Source organism: Clupea harengus, chromosome 25, assembly GCF_900700415.2.
Source record: "Clupea harengus chromosome 25, Ch_v2.0.2, whole genome shotgun sequence".
NCBI classification, from domain to species: domain Eukaryota; kingdom Metazoa; phylum Chordata; class Actinopteri; order Clupeiformes; family Clupeidae; genus Clupea; species Clupea harengus.
Window position 1 is genome coordinate 9,903,787 of NC_045176.1, and position 15,030 is coordinate 9,918,816.

Genomic DNA, 15,030 nt, shown 5'->3' on the forward strand with positions numbered 1-15,030 from the left:
CAGAAACTGACGTGTTCACATATACCCAACGGCAGGCGAGGGAAAACATTTGCTGGCGATACAAGGAATCTCACATTTTGAGGGGTGTCTCAGGACGAAATTTTCAGTCAATATATCTAAAGCCAAGGGAGGGAATAACGTGACCCGCACCATTGGCGTTAACAGGTTACATTCCAGGCTAGCTGGCTAACTTGTCTCTTTTTGTTGCCGTTGCCTTTCATAGCTCCTAGCTTGCTAACTAATATATTTATTTCCAAAAAATAGCAGGACTCTTTTGGTGGAGTAGCTATCGATCTATCATTTATCATCTTATTTACCTCTAGTGCGAGACACCGCCTGTCGAGCGTTAGCTCTTCTACCAATTTGCTAGTTGAGCGCTTGATGATTTATCCTAGCTATCCCAGCTTTCTTGGACAACACTGGATCCAAACCCCACCGGTCACCGTGGTCTTCGCCTCGATCTGGGTCGACATGCTGTGACCAGCAACGTTAGCTTACAGAACAAAACGAGATTGCTTGGTGACAGGTGTCACTATATCGCATCATCATTTGGTAAGTGCAAGTGCATTATCCCGAATTATAAAAGCAGACACCAGGTGATTGGCAGTCAAACATCGGTTGCCTCTTAGAATAACTTGACTGGTATACAGCAAGATGGCACGGTAAACTGTCATGCAAAGTAAAGTAGCTATCGCTTGCTAAGTAGCTGAAACAGGTTTGCTTCTGTTTTGTGGTGTAGCGTATACATAGATAATCTCGGTGTCTTAGCTTAGTGTCTGCCATTAACTGTATGTCAAGTCTTGGATATGTCCACCCGAATAACGTTAATTTATCTTCGTTACAGTTGTACTGCCGTTATCTTAATGTGGCGGGCTTAAACTCATTTAATGATATTGCTTGTAATACTAACGTTATGTCAATGGTGTAACGGTGGTGTTATTTTCCCAACTAACCAACAATGATATACTTTCCCTCTGCATCTCTTGAAAGCTAACGTATCGATACTTGGAATAGAATTTCACAAAATGTCTTACAAAGCAATGCCATGTAATATAACTGGTAGGATAAGTCTTAGCTGGTTCGTTAGTTACAGCAGCTTGTTATCAAGTTACGCCAGTTGTAACGACAGTGCAAGTGATGGACCATAAGGCAATTGCGGCAGAGTGTATGTACAGTATGAAAAAAAAAATGTAATGTTAGCTAGCTGCGACATTCCTTGCTGGGCCAATAATGTTCCTGGTGGTTCACGCCACGGCATCATAGTCAGTGGATCCATGGTTTCTAACTATACTGAGTTTATCTGGACGAGGGAGGGCCAGTAACTAGCAAACGAAAACTGGGGTACGCAAACGAAATAGCTTGTTACAAAGTTAGCCATCTCAGTCACTCAAATTCTCTGTTGCTAACCACAGTAAACGCAAACCGCTGAACCAAACATTCCTCAGACAGCTCCGCTACCTATCTAGCAAAGATACCGAGCCAGTTTACCAACTGAATATTTTCATTCACCTCGGTAACTTGAAAAAGTAGCCTAACAGGTGGCTTTACTTCAACAAAAATCTAGTTGCTGTAGCCATTTCAACCTACGTTTGTTGTCGTGCCAGACTTAATCTTCACACAGACCCTATGATATGTATGATGTCTATCCACTCAAATGAGTCAAAGAAGGCCGCTACCACACCCTACACGGAGATTCCACTTAAAACTGCCTAGAAATGCTAGCCATGATATAATAATAATAATAATAATTCATTGTATTTGTTTTGTAACACACTCTTCATTCAGAAGAATCTCAGAGTGCCGATATGTCTTAACGGTGCACTGGAGAGTTCATCAGTCATTGTGACCTCAAGTTATGCATTGAGGATTAAAGTATTCTATTCTATGCTCCATGTCCATAATGGCAATTGTATCCTCAGACAAGCAGTTTCATTCATCTGGGACAACCAAGTGCCAGAACTCAACTGCTAGATTAAGCGTGGCAGGGAATCAGACTGGTTTGAGGTTTCTCTTGTTGATAATGCAATTTCTAAAACAATTGTCATCAGTTGGACAAGACAGACAGACAGGGTTAATTACGCCCAGTCTCTTCCTCACTATAGGTGTGACGTGATTACCAGCTCAGTGGTGAACCACTGATGTGTAGGTGTGGTGTGTTTGTCTTTATTCTGCTGGGTGGGACCTGTTCTCAAGAAATCCTTCATGGTGGAGACACTTGTTTAGTCCTTGTGTTGTAGAGTAGGATTTAATTTTCATGAGCATGGGGATCACAGTATATGTACATACGTATTCTTTCACTTAATGTGTTGGTCGGATATGTGAACCTCTTTTGAAGTGTCTTCACTCCAGGATGTCCTCATTAGGGTGCAGATGGATTTAGCAGGATTCCCGCTGAAAGGACTTTGGCAGAGAGCCCAGTGAGGAAGAGTTAACATGTATTTAATTGACCCAAAAGGCAGGGAATGAAAATCTGCAGCTTTGTAATTCTTATTCTGGCCAGGGATGGACGGGCCTCACAGGACGATGGCTATGAGTATGACACGTTGCTGCAGTTAGCACCCTTCAAAACCACCAGCCTAAACTGGTGAAGTGGTGCAGTCCTCATATAGTTTTGTCATTAAGGGCTCAGGGGGAGTGTGGTGCCACAACGTGGTGTCACCAGGTTTCTTACATACCTAATTAAAGGGTCACAGTTTGTGGAAGTTGCAGCAGGTTTTTGGACTGATGCAAATTCACTCCTAGCCTCACAGAAACAGTACCAACTAGGGGTGGGAATCTCTTGGCACCTCACGATTCGATTCGATTCCGATTCAGAGGTCAACGATTAGATTCTAAACCGATTCTCGATTCTAAACCGATTCTCGATTCTAAACCGATTATCGATTATCAATTCTAAACCGATAAAACGGTTATCGATGCATCTCAATTTTTAAAACATTTGAGTTTGCTACTTAGAGTCTCAAATCACTTCCTACTTTGTGTTTGATAAATCAACAGATCTATTTTTTTATTAGAGGAAAAGTTTTTCCTTGTCACAATTATGACTTTCTATGAACAATGCAATAATCGATGCAGCTTGCATTTCAACACAAAATGAATATGTAAAAAAAAAAAATATATATATATATATTTTTTTTATTAAAAAATCGATTATGAACTTTTCTGAATCGAGACAGAATCGTTCTAAAGAGAATCGAGAGAAATCGAGAGAAATCGTTGGTACTAGGTACCCCTAGTACCAACGTTTATATCCAACCGCATCCAGCTGAGGTATTAATTTCAAATTAGAAACTGAACTGATTTATAAAGAAGCTGTGTGCAAATAGGTATGTAAACAAATAGACCATTTATTGTTTTGTGTATATGCACTCAGGCTTATCCAACTAGACTACAGTGTTATATGTGACTGGACATCACACCAAAATAATGTAAAAACATTGTTAGTTAGAGGAAGAACATTTGCGAATTGTTCAATTTATATGAGCCTGGACCTATATGTTTTAGTTGGATTAAGTTTTGTTGAGCCAAGAACCTAACGGGACCATGGGAATGGTATGGTGGTGCAGGCTATAGGCCTACTATTATAGCTTGGTTTTGGGCTGATATTGCTGTGCATGTACTGACCGCCACTGTTGGCCATGCTTTATTTCGTTTATCAGCAATAGTCATAAATTCACTTGATGGTGTGACGTCCATGTTGCAATGCAATTTAGAATTGCTGGCTGAAGCTGCATACCCTTGGCGTGAGACACAGGGGCCTTTTATCTGATGCAGAGAGATTTGGGAAGGTTTCAGGAGCAGCAAACATGGATGGCATTTTAAACAGGATGGTTAGCCACGGACACACACCTAGCATCAGCCACTTAAAATAATTAACAACGGACAGTCTGAAATGCCCATCTGTGTAAATCCAGAAGTTTCTAATCGTTTCTTCTAAAAAGTGTTTGTTATAATCTAATTTAAAGACACATAAATTATGGTTTGATTTTCCTCTTTAAATAACAAAATGACCATACAAATCCTGACGTACCCTCCTGTGTACATTTGTTTGCAAGGTCTCATACTTCAATGGAAATCATATGGAAAATTGCCAGAGCTTAGAGAGGGTGTAGGGGACTAACGAAACAGACAAGTTGTAGCTTAGCAACCATGTCTGCACAGGGAAATCCCCACAGATTTGTGATGCAGAGGGTGGTACGGAAGAGGAAGAGATAAGCGAGCTGGAAGTTGGATAGAATGAGCGATTCCACCAGTCTAACGGACAGACTTTAGATGAAAAATCCCTCTTGTTCTGTGAACAAAAGTCTTTGTTTCGTTGTGGTTGAGAGATGGATAAGCAAATGGAAGCAGAGCACCTAGTTTAAGTCTGGGTGAAGGGAACAGAAACCCTGGGAATGAATCCTATAGCCTTGGACTTCCTCTGTGGCTGCCAAGTGTTTTGTTTTTCTCTCTTCCCTCTGACCTTGGCATGTATGTGAACGAACAAAAGGCCCTTTCAAACAAACTCAAGGTGTCCAAACACCCAACCTGTAAACTGTACAACTGTTCCAAAAATAATGTACTTGTTCGTCGGGTTATTTAAATTGCCTGTAGTTGTACTCACAGCACTAGAAAAACTAATTACTTTGCGGAGGGATGTATTTGTTTATTGCCAATGCCACACCCTGTTTGTAAACAGTCTAGAGATCGCAAACTGTGTGGTGTGGGCCGGGCTCAGCCTCTTTGTTCCTGTTCACATCCTACTATTTGTCATCACTAGTGTGTGGATAGTTAATTAGCCCCTGACACGCTGATACATGCAAGAAAGCTTTTGGGCTATTTTTCTGTCCTTGTTTTTATAAAATTCTTTTAAAATGTTGCAGCTTTTATACATTGACCTTTCTGTCGCTGTGAAATTGTTTCGTCAAAAGCGCTACTTTTCAAAAAGGGACTACTGATCCAAGTCAGCATTGCATTTACATTTACATTTACATTTACATTTAGTCATTTAGCAGACGCTTTTGTCCAAAGCGACGTACAAGGGAGAGAACAGTCAAGCTAAGAGCAATAAAAAAGCATGGTGTAACAATAAATACTACTTTACATGAGAATTAGAAAAAACAACAACCTAGAAAAGAGGAAAAAGAAGTGCAGGAATGTAACTGCTGAAGTGCAAGTTAAGCGCTAGTCAGGTGCCAGTTAGGAAGGGAGGTGCTCTCTGAAGAGTTGGGTCTTCAAAAGCTTCTTGAAGGTAGAGAGGGACGCCCCTGCTCTGGTAGTACTAGGCAGTTCGTTCCACCAACGTGGAACTACAAATGAAAATAGTCTGGATTGCCGTGCTTGCACGGACGGCAGTGCCAAACGACGCTCACTAGACGAGCGCAGCGTCCTGGGTGTAACATTTGCCCTTACAAGAGCATTTAGGTAGGTGGGAGCAGAACCAGTAAGCACTCTGTAGGCAAGCATAAGTGACTTGAACTTAATGCGAGCAGCTACTGGCAGCCAGTGGAGCTCGATGAGTAGCGGGGTGACGTGTGCCCTTTTCGGTTGGTTGAACACCAGACGCGCCGCCGCGTTCTGGATCATCTGTAGTGGTTTCACCACGCAAGCCGGCAGGCCCGTTAGGAGGGCGTTGCAGTAGTCAAGGCGGGAGCTCACCAAGGTTTGCACCAGCAGCTGGGTGGCATACTGGGTTAGGTACGGCCTGATTTTGCGGATGTTGTATAGCGCAAAGCGGCACGACCTGGAGACAGAGGCGATGTGGGCCGTGAAGGTCAGTTGGTCATCAATAATGACCCCGAGGTTTCTTGCTGTTTTGGATGGAGCAAGAGATAAAGAGTCAGTATTGATCTTGATGTTGTGGTGGATGACCTGTTTGGCTGGGAAGACCATCAGTTCCGTTTTGGCCAGGTTCAGCTGAAGGTGGTGATTTTTCATCCATGTGGATATATCAGCGAGACAGTCCGAAATCCGCGCCGAGACCGTAGTGTCCTCAGGAGGGAAAGACAGAAACAGTTGAGTATCATCGGCATAACAGTGGTAGGAAAAACCATGCGAGCGGATGATAGGGCCCAACGAGGTGGTGTAAATGGCAAAGAGAAGTGGTCCCATCACCGAGCCTTGGGGCACCCCAGTGGTGAGGCGGTGAGGTACAGACAGCTGACCTTGCCATGACACGTTGAACGAGCGCCCAGTGAGGTAGGATTCAAACCAGGAGTGCGCATTGCCAGAAATGCCCATACTTGACAGTATGGACAGAAGGATGCGGTGGTTGACTGTATCAAACGCAGCTGATAAGTCAAGCAGGACGAGAGCCGAGGATTGAGCTGCTGCTCTAGCTGTTTTTAAGGCCTCTATTACAGACAACAGGGCTGTTTCGGTGGAGTGACCGCTTTTGAATCCAGACTGGTTCGGATCGAGGAGATTGTTCTTTGACAGGAACTCGGTGACCTGTTTGGAAGCTGCCCTCTCAATGGTTTTAGATAGGAGCGTGAGAAGTGAGACCGGTCGATAGTTTTCCACCTGAGTGGGATCGAGAGACGGCTTCTTGAGCAGCGGCGTTACCCGAGCCACTTTGAAAAGAGAAGGAAATGTTCCAGACTTAAATGAAGCATTAATCACCTGTGTTATTGCCGGTAAGACGGCAGGCGATATGGCTTGAAGGATGTTGGATGGGATGGGGTCCAGCGGGCATGTAGTTGGACGGCTACCTGTTAGGATTTTGGAGACCTCACTCTCGCTGAGAGGGATGAAAGAAGGAAAAGATGAGCTATTGACGGTTGCGCCCTTAGGGGAGGGGGACAGTTGGTCGAACTGTTGCCCGATGGCTGCCACTTTCTCTGTGAAAAAGGAAGCAAAGTTATCAGCAGTGAGGTTAGTAGCTGGGGGGGGAGGAGGAGGGTAGAGCAGAGTTTTGAAGGTGGAGAATAGTTTCCGAGCGTCAGTTGCACCGTTGATCTTGTCATTGAAAAAAGTCTTTTTAGCAGCAGTGATGCTGGATGAGAAGGAGGCCAGCAGTGTCTGGTAGCTTGCAAGATCGTCCAGCGCGGCAGATTTGTGCCACTTTCTCTCAGCCGCTCTGAGATTGGAGCGCTGCGTTCGGAGGGTATCACTCAGCCACGAATGAGACTGGGTAGATCGAGCAGGTCTGGTGGAAAGTGGACACAAGCTGTCCAAGCATGAGCTCAGAGTGGAGCAGAGAGCTTCTGTGGCATCATTGACACCTAGTGAGGAGAAAGTGGATAAAGGTGGAAGAGCAGAAGAAACCAGAGAGGAAAAGTGGGTGGGAGAGAGGTTGCGGAGGTTGCGCCGAAACGAGACCATCGGAGGGGGGACAGAGGGTTGCTCAATGAGCCGAACATCGAAGCGAATGAAGAAGTGGTCCGAGCAATGCAGAGGGGTTACCGTTAGGTTGTCCGTGGTGCAGTTCCGAGCAAGGATGAGGTCAAGCTCTTTTCCTGCTTTGTGAGTTGGAGGAGTGGGGACCTGTTGTAGGTCGAACGAGTGAACCAGGGTTCGAAAGTCAGCTGAGTTGGGATTGTCTAGGTGGATGTTCATGTCGCCAAGGATGAGTGTTGGACACTCCTGCTCAGGGATGGATGACAGCAGGGTGTCCAGCTCATGGACGAAATCACCCTGTTGTCCTGGTGGACGGTGGATTGCATGCGTATGCAGGAGCTGTCACATTGGACTGAGGTGACAGGTGTCTGTGGAAGCACCCTGGGGCCTGCTTCAGAGCCAGAGCTCCAAAACCTCACAGGCTTGTTAGAATTCAGTCTGTGGGACCATGATGCCATAGCTAGGGGGGCTGGCACCTGACAGACTGACTAGTCTCATTGAGCACTCATGTTAAAAAGAGTCTTTGTTGTGGTTGTGTGTGTTTTTTTATTTATTTATTTTGCCAATACACACTAGCTTTCTGAAGGCACAGACAAGCTTCACATGTCCTCACAATAAAACAGGAGTTTGTTTGCAAGCAAGATGTGGGTAATGTGTGTCTGTGCCAGTCATTGTTTAAACAATGCCAAGAGTGGGGAGTGGGGGGGGGGGGGGGGGGGGGGGGGGGAGAGAAACAAAAAACATCTTATGCGGGTTCAGATGCTTTCATGTTTGTTTTGATGGAAGGATATGTGAGGACACACATGGGTAGTGAGAGATATCTTTTAAAGCTGCAAATCTAAAAACATGTTAAGAAATTCTATTAGCAGTAGTCACGATTAGTTACACCTTCATTACATACTTAAATTAAAGTACTAAGTTAAATTAAGCATGTTTATGCTACATTTGGAATAACAAACATAAACATGTGTTATACTTTATATGATTTTGGTAATAGTAGTATTAAAATAGGAAAACAAAATAAAAATGGCAGTTTTTTTTCTTTTGTGAATGTAATTACTAATATCCTTGACTATAATACTGTAAATCATGTTAATCCAACTGTAGTGTACACAAAATGAAGAAAAACGCTTGTCCAGTGTGGCCTCTCGTTATTGAAACAGGTTTACTTTGCAGTTAGGTGTACAGTTCTTCACTGATTCATTCACACGACAAAGATCTGTCTGAAATAATTCTGTCTCTTTTGTATTGGGGGAAATTATGACATCTAGGTGGCTGTCAGTTGTAAATACGCTCTGAGGAAAAACGCAGTCTCTGTATTGGGGAATGGGGACAGGGGGATGGGACGTACAAAACAACCCCTTAGTGCCGAACAAATAAGGACAGAAATGTTTGTCAATCATGTGTCCAAACCACAGTAGTGCTTCAGCATGCACGTGGGACAGAGACCCTTTGAGGGCACTGAGTTGATTGGGATGTGTGATTGGATTAGTTTGGCTGTGGAGTTCCAAAAATGCTCCACTTTTAAAACGGTGTAATTGGATTTTCCAATTAATTGTTTAAGTTCAGATGTTATTTTAGACCCCTATTTTAAAACAAATATTGTCTTGTCTCCACAGATTGACTCGGCTTGCTAAAGGCGACTGTTCCCCTCTTGCTTCCCTCCCTCTCTCTCCTGTCTCCTTTTCTCTGTCGTTACTCTTCCTTCCTGAAAGCTATGGCAGCCAACAAGCCAAAGGGACAGAACTCCCTAGCCTTGCACAAGGTGATAATGGTGGGGAGTGGTGGAGTGGGAAAATCTGCTCTCACACTGCAATTTATGTATGATGAGGTAAGCTCAATGTGATTGCTACAAATTACAAAGATTTCCTAGAATGGTCTCAGGCAGGGTTATCATTGTAAACAGAAACTAAAACGACTGTTTCAGACGAAAACAAATGGATTTGAGACATTTAAATGAACGGAAATACAATAATTTACCTGAAGAAAATGGAAAACGAAACCAATGATTGCTTAAAAAAAAAAAAAAAACAATACAAGAAATTGTTTCATGATGGACAGTGGACGTCGAATCCATTAAAGGGTGTCACACCAGTGTTTGCAACAAGGGTGTTACTCGTTTCTAGTGTTCATATGCAGTCCTGGCTCCATATATGGGAAAGAAACATAGTGGCTCGCACTCAGTCCTAAACAATCCCTGCCAATCAACGCAGCGCTTCAGGAAAACAGAAGGCAGTTGTGTCTTAATTGGCTGTTGAGCACAAATATCAACTTTTATAAAAACCAAAAACAGGATTTCAGCCAAATGAAACTAATGTACTGCATGTGTTAGTTAAATTTAGTCTCGAAATTCTGATCTTCTATGATGAGATTATGTTTCATGCTGCATTAATCCTTGACCATTTTTGTCCTTAACTAAACAACAATTACTAAAACTGAAATTAGAATACAGTCCATGAAATAAAAACTAATGGAACCACTGGTGAAACTAACTAAAACTAAACGGGAATTCAAATTGAATAGAAACATACTATCAAAGTAAAGAAATATTTGAAAATGGAAAACTATTGCCTACTATAACCTTGGTCTCAGGGTTATGGTTATTTCTTACACTCCTCTCTACTACAGTCCATGTTACCTTACATAGGAGGGGATTTTAGTATTTAAGTTGTTCCTAGTATCATGGAAAGAGTTGAACTATGGTCTTTTCCTCCCAGTTTGTAGAGGACTATGAACCCACTAAAGCAGACAGCTATAGGAAGAAGGTGGTTCTGGATGGCGAGGAGGTTCAGATTGACATTCTGGACACAGCCGGACAGGAGGACTACGCAGCCATCAGAGATAACTACTTCCGCAGTGGAGAGGGATTCCTCTGTGTCTTCTCCATCACAGAGTTGGAGTCTTTTGCCGCCACAGCAGACTTTAGGTGAAGCAGAACAAATAGTTGTCAGTTGGGTAACATAAGGGAATTAATGAGGAGATATTTACTTTAGCAGGTTGTTTGGGCAGTGTCTTCAGCTATTTGGTTTGTGATTGCAGGGAGCAGATCCTCCGGGTGAAGGAGGATGAGAACGTGCCCTTCCTCCTAGTGGGAAACAAGTCTGATCTGGAGGACCGTAGGCAGGTGTCAACTGATGAGGCGAAGGTGCGCGCCGATCAGTGGGGTGTCAGCTACGTGGAGACCTCTGCCAAGACTCGTGCCAATGTGGACAAGGTATAAACCCAACAACACAATTAATCTTTCAGCCTTTTACAAATTCAAGCCTTCCATCAACTGCTGAAGGAATAAGAAATGCTATTGTCTGTAGCCTTGAGATGTAGTCTGTTACATTTTCATAGCCAATTAAGAGTTGTTCAGAAGCAAGTTGTATCGTTGGTTCATTGAAAGCCCTTTGCATCTTACAGGTGTTTTTTGACTTGATGCGTGAAATAAGAGCAAGAAAGATGGAGGACAGCAAAGAGAAAAATGGCAAAAAGAAGAGGAAGAGCTTGGCAAAGAGAATTCGAGAGCGATGCTGCATTCTATAATGACTGGGTGACCTGTGCTTGTAATGCCAACTTCCCACCACCAGACTCCGCTCTCCTCTGCTTCCCAATGGCCCGTCTGATTTTCTCACCACCCTGCCAAGGATACCTGTTGTAACACCTTTAGGTTGCGAGCGTTGGGAGAACAAGCTTCAAGATTTTCATGGCAATTGACTTTGGCCACAGGATACGAGTGGGTTGTGTGGATCAAAACAAACGGAATCTTAAGAAAAAATGTGAGGCATCATGGAGAGGAATCAGTGAGAGGCAAATTGGTCGTTGAATATTTTTTATCTTACTTTGTGGTTGGGCACAAACATGAAAAGCTTGTTTTACTTGAAGACTACACTATACATTGTGTTTTTTTTATCTTTTCCCAGACAGCTGGTAAGATAATGCAGCTTGAAATACAAAACATTTTATATACTCACTAACTCAGCAAATCCTTTCCATGCTCATGTCACTGTGAGTTGAGGATTTTGGTAAAATAACCATCTTGCTGTGTTTCACCTGGGTTGGGTCTGTAAATTGTTACCCTGGTTCCAGAATCTTGTTTTGTTATTCAATTGCTACATTAACAGTACACTGGTGATCTACTGCCTCAATACACACTCCAAATATAATAATTAAGATTCCCCCCACATTTAGGTGTCTTCACGTAGACGTTATATGCAATGCCCTGTGTATGTCTTTTCCTGTTTGGAAAGAAGGAAGTTTATTGAAGGCTGCTGTTTGCATTTAGGTCATATTTTCATTGTACTTTGAACATGTTGCCTTAATTTTCAGAGTACATCAGATCATGACCCTGTACTGACTGAGCCTCACCCATGTTCCCTCTCCATCAATGGGCATCTACCAAAAGCACACTCCCGTATTTAAAAAGTTGTTGATCTTGAAGTCTGTAGGCATTTCACAACTTTAGAATGTCAATGTGATATTTTATTGTTTTACTTTACACTTTATCCTGATCATTTCATTTGCTTCACCGATACAAAGGGGATTCTGAGAAACAACATAATAGCTCAATGTTCACAGGAAACAGGTTAAGAAACCAACCTAAAGACAGGTAGTAATGAAGCACTAAAAATGTATCAACAGCCAGTTGTTTCAATGGAGAAATGCAATGACCAATTCTGGTGTACGATTAAAGGGCTACTCCTTTTCAATATGTACACCTGGATTAGTCTTTGTGAATGGGCCCCTTCATTCGTTAACATTTTTATTAATGTATTTATGAGATTAAACTGGGCAATCATTTGTATAAAATGACAACTCTAAGCCTCCTGTCATTGTTGAAGAATAAACGATGTCAATGTTCCAATGTAACCCACTGATTGATTATAGAATCCCGTATATCTCCACATGACTGCATACTAATTTACAGGAGCATATGCAAGCAAAGTAAACTGCTAACTGCATTCACTTCTTTCATAAAAGGATCACTGAAGGCGATATGAACCACAAATAGTAGGGGTGTGTTGGTCAAATATTTTCTCATACCTGTTCTTTTCCATTGTTTACCTTTTTTATTTTTTAAACCATTCCACCTCTTTCTGTAATGTGTTAATGCTTTAGCCTTGGTATTTTTGGCTTAGCCAAACAGTCATGGTAACCAGATGTATTTAATAAACATGCTGTTGTGATTGGTTCATCAGAGCCAAAGTCAGGTGCCATGAAGCTGCAATGGACTACATAGCTGATGCTCCTGGTACCCACATTCTAATTGCTGTGCTTTGAGCAGACTGACTTAAAACAGAAAAAAAACAAATATTAAAAAGGACTTCAGTTGTAATAAAAAAAAAACCTAAGTCTTTGAATGTGTTTTTGAAATATTGTACATTGTTGTCTATGAAGACACAAAAAATAACCTGTGTTTATAATGTAAAGACAGGATTATTTTTGGTGCTCCTTTTATCTTTGGCTGTGTACTAGTGATGAGCATTGTTCTGTCAGTAAATGTCTTTCGGGTGATTAATTATCCAGAGCAAAGAGCCAAAATCAGGTTCCAGGTCCAAACATTAGCCCATTCATACTTTTTTTTGTTAATCATGTTTTCAAATAAATATGAAAGTGTGAGAATCCAAGATTCACTTTTCCTGATAAATAGTTGAATATACAGTGCACTGAACACATAAACAAGTCTACTCTAATTGAAGTAAAACTGCAATATCATTATCTCACTTCCACTGTGACCTGTTTCTATTCCAAAGCCACATAATGATGAACAAGGTGCAGCACTGTACAAAAATCAATGCAATATGAAAATGAAGAATCTGGAACTATCGAAACGGATTTTATATACTCTTATATTTACATACAAAGTACTTAGATGGAGTTTAAAAACTGGTGGCACACAATTCTCTGCCAGAGTTTACATGACCAGTGACATGACATTGAGGTTTGCTTTCCTCAAATACCAATTCCTTACAAAGAAGATACTTCACCATACAAACTAACATAAATCAGTCGACCACACAGGTATGACTGAACTTGAAAATATTTTCAAGACCTGACATTATAAAGTCCTGAGTTGAATCAATTGTATTGCGTGTGGTTTTGTATATTAAATGACTTAAAAATATATAAAATAGCTTGGCCAAACTCTGTTCAATACAAAGTGGTCTTGCTGGTAATGCAATTTCCCCATTTGTTGGTTCATCCACAGTCCAACTCTATACATCTTACTGTATGCATAAAATGTCTTGGTAAAAAACAAAATCAATGATAAAATTAAATCAAATGCCCTGGAACTAATTCTGTAAATAAAGGATTATAGATGGACCTAGTCCATTCCACAACTCATGAAAGGTTGCATACGAGACACACCCTGCGTGTCGAACTGCAAAGCCAAAGTTCCCTAGTTTAAATCTGAAACACCAGAAGGCAGTGATAGTTTTGGGTAATAGAATAGCAATAAGCCAACTTCCTGTAACGCTGGTGAATCCTGACATCAACTCCAATACATCAAACATGTAGCCCGCAAATTCTGTCAGGCCACATGGTAGCCATCCAATGTAAAAAAAAATATAGGATCGGTCAGGTAATTTCATCACCGATGTGTGAAGTCCATAAAGTTCTAGTTGTAGTATCTGCCTTGCCTGCCTGTGTTTGTTGCTTGCGGTTTACCGCATTTTTGTTGTACATCTGTAACTGAGACTGGCTCGCGATCAGCCCAGGGGTCTTGTAGCATTGACGGTTTGTAATACTTTTCCACATTATCTGCCACCCTTTCCCTGCCATGTGGTGACCTGAACGGAGTGGAGTTCCGGGGTGAGCCCTTCGGGAAAGAACCAATCATGCAAAAACATTAGCATTGAACTATAACATAGCGGCTCCTACAGCAAGGGGTTGGTCAAAACACTTCTAGTGACAACGACAGAATAGACCATAATTTCTCGTTGTTTTGATTTATAACACATTACTAGTAATTACAAGTCATTCAACCGTACAATACCATCATTCCAACTATTAGTAAGTCTGGTAGGTTATTAATTAAGCAAAGTGTAATCGCAAATGACCTCATTTGTAGATGCGCTGAGATCGTCAGATGACATCCAAAGTTTGCCGGGAAACATAAGGAGTGCATCGACGGTTTTAGCTAGTATATATTAAGTTACACTTCGCATAATTTGATACGAGTTAACGATTAATACCTGATATCCGCTGTGTCTTGGACTCGGAGACTGAAACGGCGACTGTCTAGGAGAATTACCGCGATGGTTTGCATACGGTGTACGTGGTGTGTACTGGCCTGGAGAAGCGCCATGCTGCCATGTTTTACCACTGCTACCACCGCCGCGGTTAAAACTATTGTTACTACCTCTAAATTCTCCTGGAGGAGAATTTGGAGAACCACAATACTGTCCAAATCTCGGTCCAAATGGCGACGGTGGGCCGCCTGCAAAACCCCGCGGGGGAGAAAACATGCCACCTTGTCCACCTACGAAACCTGGCGGCGGACTCCTAAATCCTCCTGGTCTCGGAAGTAGTCCAGCTGTATTTGCTGGATATCGGAAATCTGGTCTTTGCATAGTGATAAACAAAGGCGCAGCGCAAAAATTATATCTGAAATGAGTTTAGTGTTTGTAGACAAGGCCGTTTTGAGTAGCGCTTGTCCGGAACCGGAAGTGCTTTGAATCAGCGGTGGGGGAGTGGCGATTGAGGTCTTTTTTGTTGGTTCGCCATCTA

The 15,030-nt window shown here is 42.2% G+C and overlaps 2 protein-coding genes across 2 annotated transcripts; one reads left to right on the top strand and one right to left on the bottom strand.

Moving 5' to 3' along the window:
* LOC105900592 (ras-related protein Ral-A) lies at positions 1-12,921 on the top strand. Its single transcript, XM_012827922.3, has 5 exons — positions 1-552; positions 8,937-9,148; positions 10,035-10,243; positions 10,357-10,531; positions 10,723-12,921. Exons 2-5 carry the CDS (start codon positions 9,035-9,037, stop codon positions 10,843-10,845), a joined length of 621 nt encoding a protein of 206 aa, XP_012683376.1. The 5' UTR covers positions 1-552; positions 8,937-9,034; the 3' UTR covers positions 10,846-12,921.
* Positions 12,922-13,122: 201 nt separating this feature from the next.
* On the bottom strand, positions 13,123-14,967 carry LOC105900593 (M-phase specific PLK1 interacting protein). Its single transcript, XM_012827923.3, has 2 exons — positions 14,496-14,967; positions 13,123-14,119 (listed from the first exon to the last, which is right to left on the bottom strand). Exons 1-2 carry the CDS (start codon positions 14,871-14,873, stop codon positions 13,919-13,921), a joined length of 579 nt encoding a protein of 192 aa, XP_012683377.1. The 5' UTR covers positions 14,874-14,967; the 3' UTR covers positions 13,123-13,918.
* Positions 14,968-15,030: the final 63 nt, after the last annotated feature.